The following is a 15,838-nucleotide window of genomic DNA, read 5'->3' on the forward strand; positions in this document are numbered from 1 at the left end:
GATAGAGGAAGAAGGTAAATGGAAGTGCTTCAGTTATATGAAGGGGCACTGGAATTATGTGGCAGGAAAAGACCAGGTTATGAGGCAGGGTTGAACAATTTACGTGGCATGAAAAGTCCAGTTATGGATTTACGCCAGTAGCTCTAACTCATGCAGATGCAAGACCCATTGCATTGCAAATGCTTGTTGACAAAAGCTCTCAGTAGAAGTAGGGGCTGGTGGAAGCCCTCAAGTGTTGGAGTCTGACCGGTTTGTGCCATGGACGACAAAGGTGGTGCCTCTTTAGACCTTGCCTTACTGTCACTGTGTATTTGCAAGCCTGATCCGCCAAGGCGGAATAAGGAAGAAGGAAGAAGGAAAAATGGTCCTTGTCTGATGGCTGGGCTATGAGTGTGTGCAGATTTCTGTCCTGGCACTTGAAATGATCTGAAAGGTGTGGGTAGAAAAGGTGGTGTGATGGTGATGTGGTGATAGTAATAGTAATGACTAGCTTTATTTCAGTGTGGTCACATTACACTAGTCCCGAGGAGAAACCCTGTAGTTATATCTATAAAGTAGCAGGCAGAGGTATGTGGAATTGAGGTTAGACAGCAAACATTATGTTAAAGGGGTTGCTTCAGCTCGAAGGCTGGAGAAGTTGGATTGTGTTTGACTCGGGGAAGGTTTAGGTATGGGGACTTAAGTATCTGTGACTGGTGCATTTAGTAAACTTTGATTTACAACATTAAAGTCGTTTTTCAGATAGCGAGAGCTTATGCGTTTTCTTGTACTCTAGTCAGTGCTTCTGGAATAATGTGGCAGGGAATGGCCAAATTATGTGGCAGAGTTTAGTAGATTGTGCAACAAGAAAAGGCAAATCATGCGGCATAGTGCAGCACATTTTGTGATATTACCTTATTAGTTTTAGCTCATTTTTACACTTGTTAACACTATCTAGGCATTGGTTGCACTCCATTAGTACCAGTGTAACACCCAAATAAATATACCAATAAGCATCAGAAAGTTAAACAGATAAACCTTTCAAAGATCCTTCTCGTGTGCAGCTGAGTTTTTAGTAACTCTTAAACCTTTCGAGCTAGAAACAATGTTTTTTCTTAAAATCTGCATATTATGCAGTAGATGATGGATTATGTGGCAAATGCATCAAGTCTATAGTCATGTGATAATCGCCACAGCTGCACAAATGCAGAATTCCAGTGGCCCTGACTATAGCCCAGACCCGGAATGAGGCGGGAAGTGCTGCAGCTGATTCACTTATCCTTCCGCCCGGGTGTGAAATATGTCGACTACCCCGGTGTATACTTCAGATGCTTCCCGTTGTTAGTGAAGATGTGTTATGTGTGGCCATTTCTAGCTGGTTCAGCTTGTATCTGAAAGCCCTTTTCATTTAAACTCTAATGGACAAATGACACGGATTTAGCATGGATGTCAACTCAACGAAATGCCAGGGGTAGTGGAAGTGACACACCACCCTTTGACCTCCACTTGCACTCACACACATGTACTTGAACATACACACAAATTCACACTTACTCTCTCACCCGCAACCATGCACACAGCGTGCATTTAAAAGCTTTTCTTTACTTTCCTCAGTTACTATGGGAAGGGCATATCCCAGCTAATTGTACTCCATTTTCAATACACGGATAGTGACTAATATACTATTATTCGCTATCCGTGTAATAAATTGACAGAAAGCAGATAGAGAGGAGAACTGGTGCCCATAGACATAAGGACGAGCTGCCACTGTGTTCCTGGCACTGCATTTGCCACCTCTGAGGCCAGGGGACGCCAAGGCAGTGCCAGGGGTACCAAAGGGCAAACCAGAGGTTGCACTCTGACACTTAAATGTAGGGTGACCAGACGTCCCAGATTTCACCGGACAGTCCCGGTTTTTAGAGGACTGTCCCGGTGTCCCGAAGCTTCTCGTCCCGGTAGGGAAGCATAAATTAAAGGTATGCTCTCCTTTTAACAGATGCCTACAAAGTATGCAGTGATAAAGTAATTTATCTATTACTGTCAGGCCACGCAGTCCCCTGTCTGCTCCCAGCAGAGAGAGTGTAGGTGGGGGCGGGTTTGGAGTGCAGGGTGGGAGGTTAGGCCTTAGCTAATTTTATATGTATAGTCTTGTAAATGTGTCTCTCTCTCTCTCTCTCTCTCTCTCTATATATATATATATATATATATATATACATACATACATACAATTCTACCTATAGGCACACATTCACAAAGCTACGCAAAAAATACGGGGCAGTCCAGGTATAAAAGTGATTGTAAAGTCGTTCGTCCTTCCTTTATGTCTGACCTTTCCCGGTTTTTGCTTCTCAAAATCTGGTCACCCTACTAAATGACGTCCATGGGATTTAGCTTGTTTTCTGTCCTTATGCATCGATCTAAATATATATAGTAGCGGCCCTACTTTTTATTAAACATTTGCTTCCGTATTGCATGTTTTTTCTCTAATCGTTACATTCGCCTCTTGCTTTTTGTGTTCTTCCAGACTGTTGTGCGCCTTTTCTCTAGATTCTCCCGCAACGCCTCTCTGCCTGCTGTTCCCAGAGTCGGTGGGTTCTGCGAGGCTTCCCTCCTCCAGACAGTTTCGGAAGTCCGCACTTGAGCGAAGAAAGGTTTTCTTGTCCAGTGGTTTTGAAAGAGAGTGGCCAGACCGAGACGCTGTATTGTGTCCTCGCGGGGCACGCGGGTACAAAGAGCTACAAGGGACGCGAAAGAGCACCGCTGTAAAGTAAAATCCCACCCTCCCCCAACCAAAAGCAGTCCGGCTTTCTGTGTCCGATTGTCTGGCCTCAATGCCTGATGTAATGCAAAGGAAACGGTGTCCACGGTTACTTTGTGGGCGAGCGGCCCTAGAATTGCACGGCCAATAGCTGGTCTAAACTGTATTTTTCATTAGTTCACACCACGTCTTTTGTATGTTACTGCTGATACTGGCAATTTAAAACCACCCTTCCCAGATGCAAACTGCAGGTGTAAAAAAGAAGACGTAATACGCAAGCCGGTTTACATTGTGATGACGCTCCACGGATCAAAAAGAGATAATTATGGATTCGTTTAGCTATGTGCCGACATGTTGAGACGCCTCTCTGGAGATTTGCGGGACAAGCTATCCACAGGTGGAGGACCCGAGTCAAAACTAATTGTACATTCTTTGACCATCGAGACACAGGTTGATAATGGCTTGTACTCTTCAGAGGTCTGATAGTGTCCTATATAACAAGCATAGAACACCATACACATATTTTGTTCGTAGTATTGTGTTCAGAAGCTCTGTGGAGTGAGCTGAATTGTGGAATGTATACAGCGCTTAATAAAACGCTTGGGAATTTAACAGAATGCAGAGCTCCCAAGTTTCCCGGTCCAAGGTGTGGTGAGTAGCTCAGCTTTTTGTTTTGGATTCTGCAGTTTAAAGTCTGGATATCATAATGGGATTAAGGAGACCACATGTCCTAGAATGCAAAGCAAAAAAAAGTGGACAGTGTGAGCTTCTCACGGTTAGACCTTAATAGCTCGGTGGGAAGGTGCCAGTACCCAAGTTGGTACGAGGCGCAATGAGGAGTTCCACACAGTGTGAGGTGTCCTAGCCAAAAGAGTGCCGTTTTGTAAAACCCACGTGTGTCCAGCCTTGGGCATTCTGGGCAGTCAGTCCCCTTCTGAATGTGCGCGTGTTTTGCTTACATTTGTCTCGGGTCCCAAATATCGGTCTACGAACCTTCGCCTATTTCATAGCTATAGTGGTCATGGATGTTTTCGAGGCAGTAGTTACTGCTTGTTATATACCGCCGCCCGGGGCGCACATGCCTTTCCTGTTTATACTCTGCACTGCGGACCTGGCAGACTACCAAAAAGCAGCATCTTTCATTATTTGACCATAGTTAGGGTCCTTATTATCACTGCAGGTCAGGGTTTGTCACTTTTTTTTTTTAAGCTTAAATTTGTAGCCATCTATAAAGGACTTAACTTGCCCAGATTACATTAACGTCAAACGAAAGCTATGGGTTGCTGGAGGTGGTATCCTTTGACAAAAAAAAATGTCGTATGGTTAGTCAGTTTTCTTTATTTTTAAAGTTTTTTTTTTTTTTTTTTTTTTTTTTGTCGGGGGAAGCTGCACCTCAGTTTGTAAGAATGACTAGTAGTGGTGGAACAAACCAATCATGGTTATTCCTGCAGGAATGCCGCCTGCGCGATGGCTCAGTAATTTAAATATTCACATATTTCTGAACGTTATGGCTTTGGATCGCCGCAAATTCAATCCAGCCTCCTATGTTTGTGGGATCAATAAATTGACCACTATTGAAGCGACTAAGAGTAATACCACATAATTAATGTGTCAAAAAGGCAGAAAAACGCTGCGAAGTGTTGTATTGAAAAGGGTACTACAGTTACCGTTTTTATAAAAGTTGGATTCCCCTTCACCCACAAGGTGTCGGCATCAGTGCTTGTAAATAAATGAATAAAAAAGTGACCGAGCCCAAGGTGCTTATGAGGCCACTGCGGGTGAGGCGTTTCCTTTTAGTTGTCCCGTGTAAGCGTGTTTGTGTGCGTTTGCCTGCATTTTGTCTGTGTATAGGCTGGGTGTCCAGATGCTGTACGTAGAAACCTTTTGAAGCCTCCCGGGCAGGCTGAGGATATCAAAGGGCCCTAGGAATGTGGCCGTAATTGTTTTATGACTCGCCAGAAATCAGACCCCGTTGTATTGGTAGCTTCCAAAATGGCTGGGATTTGACACTTTGTTGCTGTTTATGCCCTGCTGTAAAAAGGGAGAATAAAGGGAAAAGTTAAAAGGCGGGTTTTGGAAACAGGAACTGAGCTATAAATGCAAATTGCTCTTGTAGTTTCTCAAAGGGGGGTAGGATGCATGGAGCGTCGAGGAAGCGTTTTATTATAGCCCCTTAACAAGGATCGGCCTGCTTTCACAAACCACACTGTGCGAGGCCTTTTAAAATCATTTTCCTCGAGTGCTGCTCTCTCTCATGCTAAAAAGAAAAATACTACATTTGTGTCCTCCGTTCACCCATTATTCTCCATAAAATATGCGTTGTTTAAGCATATACCCCAGTTTAAAACCGTTCAAAAGAATACGAAGGACATATTAGCAATCAGCTTCGAGGGCTTTACGGGTCATTAAATGCAGCGCGACTCTATAACGAGAGGAAGAGGGCATTAAAGAACCGGTAAAGCCCTGGGCGTCTTGGACTGTATCAGTCTTTGACTGCAGTGCTGCACATTGCACAGGGGATGTGGAATGTGGATGCGAGTTTTATTCCAGTCGGTTATAGGCCTCTATCCAGTTCTTGATGTCAGTGGAGCTTCTGTACGAGCTGTTGTGGAGCAGATCTTCCGTCTACAGTTGCTTTGAGCACTGCCAGGACTGGCTATGCAGACAATGTGTTCAGGATACAAAAACCTGTTGATTATCAGAAAGGAAGATGGTGACCCTTTGCAGATATTTAATGGAGACAAAGCCCATCGATTCCATATGTTCTTAGAAGTGATATTTGGGATTCTCAGGCTCGAAGACACAACACAAACATTCACGCACACCCCAGATTCACACTACAAATTATCGCATGCTCACAAACGCACAAAGAAATGCACTCTGCAGTCACTGGTAGCACAACACGTGCAACAGCGAGCTCTGGTGCCCTTTGCTGTTCCTATGGCTGTGCAACAGTTGGCAGTCTAGCTTGGCATTCAAAGATTTGGTGAGTTAAGGAAGCATAACATCGAATTCTTAAGAAGTTACATTTTATGCTTCTCTGTTCTCTTTCCCAGCTATTGCAATGGCCCTATCTTTTTTAGATGCTGGCGGTGTTCAAGTAACAACCTCTTAGCAAAGCAGTTGTTATTTTTGTTCAGCTTTATTAGTCTTCACAGGAGGGGGATACAGTAGAAACCTAACTAACGAGTAGTCTGTGACAACGGTTTATTAAGATTGGGTAGTAACACCCTGGCTTTATAACTATGGTAATCACTACCTTTGACCCCGAGGGGTTTAATCAGGTCACCTAAAAAAACTGATTTGCCCGTACTTTAGTTGTAGGGAATCCTGGAGATGAAATCGGCCTCCAGATCTAGAGTGTGATAGGTCCTTTACCTTGGGATGCCCGGCCAGCTTAGCTTGAAAAATTGAAGGTGAGTACACCTTTTGAGGAGCATGAAGCACAAAGCTGAAAGGCGCTATCCATTATTGTCTTCAGCTCCCCATTCATTTGATATTTGATATCTCTCTCTGACAGGGGCCCAGGCCCCTGATATTGGAATTGAGGACATGAGGTTCTGTAGTCAAAACCCAGTTACCCAAGGAACAAAGTCTTTTTTGTAATATTGGACGATGTTATGATAAAAAAAAAATGTAAAGTATAAGGTTCGCTGATAGGCTTATTAGGTGCTAAAGTTGGGTTAGTAACGAGTGCAAGTTTTGGGGCAAGACAGGTTTTCACATATATTAAGGTTATATTTTTAATTGCTAGTTACATTTAGTATTTGTGTGTTGATATTTAAAAGTTTTGTAATTTGTCTTATAAACCTCATAAAAGCTTTACTAAAAGTGATATCTTGACGTTGTTACAAACTTCAGACGATCTTTCTAGTTCTATAATTTGGAGACCAAGAAAGCAAATGAGCGTTCTCAAAGTTTTAATGAATCTTTAAAGTTAAGGTCTCAAAGTGCTGTGCTGGCAAGAAGAACTCTCACATTGTATTTCGTAGATGGTGGGACATAGGCATCAGCTTTATTTAAAGTGCACCAGACCTGAAATAAATTCCATGTTGAGCCAGCAGCCGATGCACTGAGCCAATAGGTGGTGAATGAGGATCAGGTTTCCACAGAATCTGTCACCTCTTTGCAAAACCATCCGGTGTTGTCTAAAGCGTTTCAGTAGTTTTTTTTCTGGGAATCCTAGGCAAGATATTGTTTCAGAAGTCCAAATCAGACCGACATTTATCACTAATATTTGGTGCGAGAATGATCGATAGCTTAGAAGACGTGCAATCCCACAAAGCTGAAAAAAAAATGACAAACTAGTGTCACTCTGACAAACCATGCCAACATTTTAGAAGAGGAACGTGAGCGGTTTTAAAAAATAGTCAGGAGTGTATTTCCCCATTGACTTCTACTGGAGTCTTCTCCCTGAATCTGGACCGCTGGCATATACACTGAGAACAAAAGAAAATTCAACATCCATAGAAATGTGGAAAATGAGGGTCTTAAGCACCGGGGAAGGGCACCACCAATGTAATTGCACACTTCTGTACAGCTAGTCTTGTGGACACTGGCCGTTCACTGTATCAGAGGCCCAAGAACATCAAAGTCCCTGGTTGTCCAAAACCAAGACTGTGCTTGCTTTTGTGATCACGAAGGGGGTACGGTTTGTGTGTGATAAGTGTTACAGTTTGATATTCACCTTTCCTGCAAGAGAGGTGAGGTGAAAATGAGCCTGTATTGCCTGACACCTAATTTTTTCTGTGGGATTTGTTCAAACAGAGCAAAAACAGTGTCTGCGTCATCTCAACCTGGAAGATTTTAGTTTAGTAGAAAGAGTGTCACTTAAAAATACACGGTTTTATTTTTCTGCATTGAGGCAGCCACTCGAAGGTAAAACTGTCACCCTTCCTTAAAATTATTGTAATAACCCCATGTAAAATCTCCTTTTGTCTGCCAAGAGAAAACGTCTTCTGGAAAGTGTGAGCTAGCTGTCCTATTCTAGGACTGTCCAGCAGGTACTTGGCAATAAACAGGAAAGTGGTGGGCACAAAGTACTTGGACTAAGCTAGTTACATTTTAAGCAGTATGCTTTATTTCATAACACCTGTGGCCTACTGAAATATCATGCCAACTCCTTTGTCTCAGGAAGAGGCAGGCGATGAATGCTCCTCGGCCTCTCTAAGACTGTAGTTCCTCTTGCTGAGTGAGGCGAGGTCAGTCATAGCGGTGGCAACAGTTCTTATCCAAGATCTTTCTAGACCCAATCAGAGAGGTTCCCACAGGGAGATTACGTTGGCCTCTGGTGCATTCAAAAGTACAGTGCCATGGTGATGGCATGGAGGAGTGAGTGGTGCTTTTTTGTAGTGTTCTCATAATTCTGTGATAGGTGATATCAGTGACTACCATTCCAGTTGAAGAGCTGACCTCTGGTCACGATCATATCAGATCATGTCACCCTGGTGTCCTATCACAGTTAATATCATGGAATGGGGCTGGAAGGGCATTCATGTTTAGAAAAACAAAGGAAAGGCATGGTGCCAAAAAGTACATATAAAAGGGCTGCAACTAGGATTGGGGGTGGAGGAGCTTGTTTGAGGTGGGCAGGAGGATCATGGGAAGAGCAGGACCAGGGGTAATCAAAAGGTTGTTTTGAAGAAGTAAGGCAGTAGTAAAAAGAAAAATCCAAGCATTTGCAATACAATAAGTCTCACATTTGTCAGAGTTAAAACTATTAGCATTGTAAATGACAATGTCTTTTACCTATTTGTTTTAGTTTGTAGTGAGTGTATGCCAAGAGCCACAGCAACCCTCCCAGGCCTGTCGCTGCACGAGAGAGGACACAAGGCTGCCATCTTGTGAGTGTTTTTGCCTCATTCCTACAGACTGGCTGTGATACCCTACAGATGCAACCCTCTCTGGTGTGTTAACCTAAACATTTATAGCACCAAACAAGCCACAAGGAGGCTCTTTCGTGGCATTTAGCCCAGAGAATGAGGGGGTCAAAAGAGTTAGGAGCAAAGAAAAGGGGCCAGCCATACATTTCTATGTTAAATTTTCAAAGGAATTATTCCTCTACATTGGCAATACGAGCCTAACTTTTAAAAACATTGACTGTATACAAAGAGAATAACAGAAGAGGCATTTTAACTGAACATGAGGCTTCAATTGTGTGCAGATAGGTGAAACAGAGCTTTAGTGGCAGATGGGCCAACCAGATAGGTTACAGAGGTTTGACATCTGTGACCTTGGGTCAGTGTTTTAAATGGAAAAACAGAAGGGCCGGTACTCTGTATTCATTTAAAGGACTGCCTTGGGTTAATAGTCCTATGACAGCCCTTGGCTCAGGACTGGACTCTGTAGAACAGATGTGTGTACTTGAAACTCCTGGGCCTTGAAGGTGCTTTTTCGGTGCATACAGTTGTGCACTTGCTGATGGTTCTGAAGTCGGAATTATCTCTGTTGGGGTGGTTTCTCAAAATGTGAAGTCTTGGCCTTGCCATCTGGACCACTCAGAGTAAAGCAGGAAGCCTGGTTTTGGACGATAGTGTTTTTCGCCTAGACCAGTGGTGCCCAGTGAGGTTCCTACAGTGCTGGTTCATTGGCATTTTTTCAGGTTATGAAAAGGATTCAAATGTATGTTTTATTTTTGGTGGGGAATCCAAGGTAGGTCCAGAATCATGTCATAGTTTCTTGATGTCCACATAAGATAAACTACGTACCAATAATTTATGTGGAGCTCATTCACACAGTGGATACCCTGCAAGCCTGACATGGATCCTGGCTATTTGTTGTCTTATACAAAAAAAGACTTCAGTCACAACAACACATTTGGGTTGCATAAGTACAAGCAGTGGCTAGTCCTGATGGCCACAGTTTGTGAAACAGCAGATCTCCTGTTTAAAACATCTCCTGCCCATGGAGTCCTTACTGTCACTGTCCTGGATTGACTTTAAGATGTAGTCCTATAGACACATGGAGGCGTGGTGAATCACAGAGAGGAACACCAATAGAAGCAGGAGTGAGAAAAGGACCACTTGATGGCGTCAGATATTTTCTTGCCATTGATTTTCCGTGTACTTGGTAACCATGACAATCAGAAATAATGCATAGTTTACATCAAATGATGTATGGGAACTTAGTGGAGTGGTTATATAAAGCCTGAGGTTGGAAGATAGGAGAGCAGGTTAAACTACTGGACTGTGACAGACAATGGGTGGATCATTATGCACAGGAGTCTAGAGGGTGATGGGCTAGCACTCTGCGACTATGGGGGGGTATTCGAGGTGGTGCCTCTTCAAACAGGAAGCATTGGTCATTTCGAGTGCTGTTTTAGACAGCGCTTCCAAAAGTGGCATCTGCAAGGTCACAGTAGCTGTGAGGGGACTGTCATCAAAGCCATGACACCAGTGAATTCTGAGAGGAAGAAGTGATAGTTTGCTCTCCTTTTGTGGCCTATGAATACCTGCTCCTATCACTGTGGTACCTTTGTGTTCGCTTCTTTGCGCTACAGGGTTAGGAAAATGACACTTGCTTTGCAGCGCTAAGAAATGGCAGAACTTCTTATACCAAGCACTATATACATTATTTTTTTTAAAACCTAGTTATTCCCAGACTGCCCCAACATGTCCAGACAAAGGCCCTAGGGGAGAGCATGTGGCATAAGGACCAGAGCTGCCGACTTTGGAGCCAGGGAACACGGTTCAAGCCTTGATGTTGGCTCCCCATCCTGTGATTGTGGTCAAATCACTTATTCCCCCTTGCTGCCAAAAATGAATATGTTCTAGTGTAATGTAACCGGTGCTCATGTAAAGCACTGTAATACTTTTGTATTGAGTTCGTGCTACATAAAACTGCAATTTTTTTTTTTTTTTTTTAAAAGCCACTGCAGACCCCACAACGAAAACCGCAAGATACCCGAAACTAAGAAAGGCGAAGAAACATACTGCCATGAGCGAAACAACCTGGCAAAAGTAAAAATAGTGTGCCATTCTAGGGTACCTTCAAGATCTTGCAATAATCCATGTAAAAAGGTCAGTCCTTGGTAACAAAACAGCCTCAAGGCGGGAGAAACCTAAAACATTTACAAACATTATCAAGGGATTTTTCAAAGGCAGGTCCACGAACGAATAAAAGTGATGGATGTGCTTGCGCGCTGCTATGCTCGACCTAAAAACGAGCTGATATGCACAGGAGAGGAGCCAGAGAAGGAAAGAGAAAAAGAACACCATGTTACGCAGAAGCTTGGTGAAAGTGCAGCAAAAGCAGATGTTACATGTTTACTGTACACAAATGGCTGTGTGAAATTAAATTTCGGTAGATGTAACTCTGGGTTCGTCTAACTTTCCCTAATAAGAGCTACTTGTGTTCAATGAAAATCTCCCCAAGCTACTAATATTGCTAGAGATACAATAATAAGCACATAAGAAACGGGTACATTAGTGGCCACCGTGTGCAAGATTACCAGCAGTGATCACTTTTCTACATCAGACGTGGTTGCCAGCAATAATGTAAAAAATGCTTTGTCAGTGTGGAATGACTCTACAAGGTTAACACAACAGCCATTGTTGCAATGCCACTAGCACCAATTTAATAATAGTAACAAGTGCTCCCCAACATGGTTTGACTTATCAGCTTTGAATACATGTTGGAAATTGAACCATTTTCCCTCAAACATCTGTTTGAGTTCTGAAAATACACACATCTTTATCTCGAATACATGCTTTTCCATTTTAGTATACATATATTAATTTAAACAAGAAAAAGCTTCTAAATTAGTTCACTAAAAAGAAAGCAGGAGAGATACTTACACTTAGCTGGAGAGCTAGCAGTAGCTTACAGTCTAATTGTTGGAGAAGCCTGGCATAACTCGATTCTGTCAAACAGAGGTGATGTGCTTGTCTGCCTCAGCTCTTTCTTGAAGTGGCTTCATTGGCTGCCTACTGTTCAGATTTTACTAGCAAAGTTAACAGGAGAATTGAAAAATGTTAACCTCAGGCAAACATGAGTAACCATTATCTTCTAACCACAGTCACTGTTTTGCAACAGTGCAAGGCAAGTGTAAATAAAAACCCCTGGAGAAACAGACATTCCTGACTTAATTATATTTGGTGTACAAATAAATTAGCAACACAGTCTTCAATATACAGTGCTTAATATTCCAGGGTTGCACTGTTCTAGCACTGCAAATAACGGGTGTTACTACTATCCAACTCACTGGCTATTTTAGAAGAATGAAAATCTGAGTTTGCTCTTATGGGTTTTAAACTTGTGAATTGCCGGTCATTCCAACCCTCTGAGTTGATGAATTCATGTATGAGTGGGACTTGGGGTGAAGTGGGCTGTGAGAAGGGTGAGTTGTACTGTTTGGGGGGAGGGGTGTGTGTTTTGGATTCTTTCCAACATAAAGGCAAATTAATGTCTGGAATTGTATATTGTCTAGGTATTATATTGAACTGCTGACTACACAAATAGGTTAAACATGTATAACTTGATTGATATGACCGCCATTAGTGCAATGAGTTGATATTTTCTTTCGTGGGGGAAAAAAAAAAACATGTTGGAAAAAATGATGCATTCATGTAAAACAGTCAGCTGCTGAATGTTGACAGTACAGAGGATCGAAGTCACATAATTATAAGTAAATACAAGCAAACTACTGCATTTATAGGTGTCCCACTGACAAGCGTTGACATAGAAGTTAATCAAATCATATGGAAAGACACACAGTGGCATTTGCCAGATAAGAACATGCAACTAACTGTGGCCCAGCATTGCTAGCCTTTTGAAGCTATCGATCTGTGAGAACATCTCATATTTTCCCTACAGGCCAGCAACTCTCTATTTGGGAGATGTGATCTTGTAACTAAGTCAGTTACTGTTGTTAAACTTGGGATCTAATTCAGGATGGTGGATTACACACTTTACCTGTTTGTTTGATCTGGTGCTAATAACTTCAGGCTTTGTGTACCTCAATTTCCTAACCACAGGTACCTGTGTGTAGGGGGGTGATGCACATCTAATAGGACGAGTGCTTCTTACTGGTTGCCTAACGTACATGCAGAAATGGCTTAGTAAATGATCTGCTGCAGGCCTTTGTGAAAAAGTACTATTCTTTGGATGCTGCCCTGATTGGCTCCAGTCTGCACATGGTGGAAGTTTGTAGTGATGGCTGTTCTTGATGGTTTTAGAATGTGAAGTTTGGAGGGGGAATAGTGGTGGTGCAAGATCGCTTTAAATTTGGCTCTTTTTTTTATTTTATTTTTTATTTTTTTACACCACCTCTCTCTTCTTGCTGGTCTTAGGCACTAGTGCACCTTTAGGTTGGATTGGATTCTGTTCTCTTTAAGGGGTGAATTCCTGGTGGTCAGTGGCATATTTGCCATTCCAGTATCATCCACCCATGCCAAACCTGGTGCAGCCTCTTCACACTTCTTTCAAAATGTTCATATCTGCTTTGATTAACTTAATATTAGCTTGCACAGTTTGTATTTGTTGGAAATGGCCCTTTTTGGAGGGTCATCCCCTGTCTTTTTGGTTCCTTACGCCTATATTTTCTGACTTGTTTTTGTTGGCTTTAGGACTCTGGACACTTAAGCACTGGTTAGCAGTGCTAAATTGCATATGCTCTCTGTGTAAAGTGTACTGTTGATTGGTTTATCCATGATTTGCATATTTGATTTACTGGGAAGTCCCTAGTAAAGTGCACTAGAGGTGCCCGGGGCCTGTAAATCAAATGCTACTAGTGGGCCTGCCGCATCTGTTGTGCCACCCACATTAGTAGCCCTGTAAACATGGCTCAGACCTACCATTGCAGTGTCTGTGTGTGCAGTGCTAAACTGCCAATTCGACTTAGCAAGTATGCCCACTTGCCAGGCCTCAGCCCTCCCTTTTACTACATGTAAGGCACCCCTACGTTAGGCCCTAGGTAGCCCCATGGGCAGGGTGCAGTGTATGGCTAAAGTAGGACATGTACTAGTGTCTTTTATATGTCCTAACAGTGAAATACTGCCAAATTTGGTTTTCACTGTGCAAGGCCTATCTCTCTCATAGGTTAACATGGGGGCTGCCTTTAATTATCCTTAAAGAGTAGATTCTCTTTGAGACCTTATAAAAATGTGGAGTTTAGGGTCCCTGAGCTCACAATTTAAAAATACATCTTTTAATAAAGTTGGTTTTTAGATTGTGCGTTTGAAAATACCACCTTTAGAAAGTAGGCATTTTCTTGCTTAATCCATTCTGGGAATCTGCCTGTTTGTCGATTTCCCCATCTGGGTCAGTTTGACAGTTGGGCGGTTCACACCTCTCCTCTAGACAGCGACACAAAGGGGGCTGGGGTGTAGTCTGCATATCTTGATCAGCCATCTGTGCTGGAGGGGAGGGGAGGAGTCGTCACTCACACCTGAAAGGACTGTGCCTGCCCTCACACAATGCCTTCTCCGACCCCCTGCTGAGTGTCTGGGGCCTGGACTGGACAAGGAAGGATCTTGCAAACACTTAAGACTTTGCTTTGAAGTTTGCCAACTTCAAAGGCAGAACTGGGTATAAGACGACGACCCAAAAGCCCAGACTTTTAGAATCTTTCCGGAACCAAGTTTCTGCCCAGGAGAAGAGCTGAAGGAGGAGTACTGTCCCTTTGCTGTGTTGCTTTGCTGGACTGGCCTGCAGATGCTGCTTCTGCCTGAAAAGAGTGCAAAGGGTGAACTTTGCTGTGTGTCCTGCTTGAGAAAATTCTCCAAGGGCTTGGAGTAGAGCTTGCCTCCCGTTGGAAGTCTCAGGGACACCAAAGACTTAATTTTCCTCAACCTGCAGCACTGGGAACAGTGTGTTTTGTGCTGTTCAAGAGGAGAAACCAATGGGATGCTGCCAACGACGCCACTGGCCTGCACCGTGACCTGCCGACGCCACATGGGGTCTCATTGCCCAGCTTCGCACCCTGCCCCTGGTCTCCCCGACAGTCATCGGATGACTTAACCAAGCTGCTGCTTGCACCGCGACCTCTGAGCCCTGTACTCCTGCATCGCTTGCTCACACCGCAGCCTGGGCATCCTAGACGACGCTCCTGCTGACACTGGCGTCGCTGCCTGCACCGTGGCCTGTGGACACTGCTCGTGAGGTACACGAAGCACCGTCCTGTCCTGCAGCCCCAGTCCACCAGCACCAGCGATTCCTGTGTCGTCACCAGGCACCGTGGCCTGTGGACACCACTCGTCAGGGTCACGCAGCACTGTCCAGTCCCGCACCCCTGGCTTGGGCCTACCGATAACAGCGCTTCAGCAATGACGCCGCTGCTGCCTGCACCGTGACCTGTGGACACCGCACGTCGCACCACCCGCTTCACACCGCAGCCCTGGTCTCACCGACACCGCTAGATGCCGTCACTGAGCCGCTGCCTGCACTGTGACCTGTGGGCACCACATGTCACATTGTCCCGCTTTACACCGCAGCCCCGACACCATCCACGCCAGCACACCTGACTTCAGCCTGGAGTTCGATCTGCAATGCATGTGACCTCAAGGACCCGACGACTCCTGCACCGACTCAGTGAAATCAGCAGCGCCGCTCTCCAGAGTTCATCACGAAGATCACGACGCCCTGCAAATCCAAGGTACTGATTGAGGGTCTTCCCGACACCGTAGCTGGCCTGCAACGCCAGCACCGGCCTGAACTGTTGGTTTTGCTGATCATGACTCCGTGATAGCCCCAGGTGGAGTTATCAACTTCAAGGAACTGCATTTTTGAGTAAATCTTTCAGAATTCATATTTTTATTATTGTATGTTGGATTTTTATCATATTTGGTCTTGTTTTATATAGATAAATATTGGCTATTTTTCTAAAACTGGTGCGGTGTCCTTTTGTAGTGTTTTCACTTATTACTGTGTGTTATGTGCAAATGCTTTACACATTGCTTCTGAGATAAGCCTGACTACTCGTGCCAAGCTACCAATGGGGTGAGCAGGGGGTTATCTGAGTGGGTATCTCCCTTAACCTGACTAGAGTGATGGTCCCTACTTGGATAAGGGTGCAAACCAACTGCTAACTAGAGACCCCATTTCTAACAGTATTCAAGTACTAAGATGACACCCAACTACTAATTCAGATCCTATCTACAACCA

General features: G+C 43.9%; 1 protein-coding gene across 4 annotated transcripts in view; it reads left to right on the forward strand.

Moving 5' to 3' along the window:
- MLLT3 (MLLT3 super elongation complex subunit) overlaps positions 1–15,838 on the forward strand; it is a 487,733-nt gene that overhangs the window by 181,462 nt on the left and 290,433 nt on the right. The window contains exon 3 of one of the 4 annotated variants that reach the window (XM_069239126.1): positions 8,499–8,580. The exons of the other annotated variants lie outside the window; for them this stretch is intronic. Within the exon in view, the coding sequence (XP_069095227.1) occupies positions 8,499–8,580 (82 nt within the window). The remainder of the gene's footprint in view (positions 1–8,498; positions 8,581–15,838) is intronic. 4 annotated transcript variants of the gene reach the window in all.

This window comes from Pleurodeles waltl, chromosome 1_2 (assembly GCF_031143425.1).
Source record: "Pleurodeles waltl isolate 20211129_DDA chromosome 1_2, aPleWal1.hap1.20221129, whole genome shotgun sequence".
Classification (NCBI taxonomy): Eukaryota; Metazoa; Chordata; class Amphibia; order Caudata; family Salamandridae; genus Pleurodeles; species Pleurodeles waltl.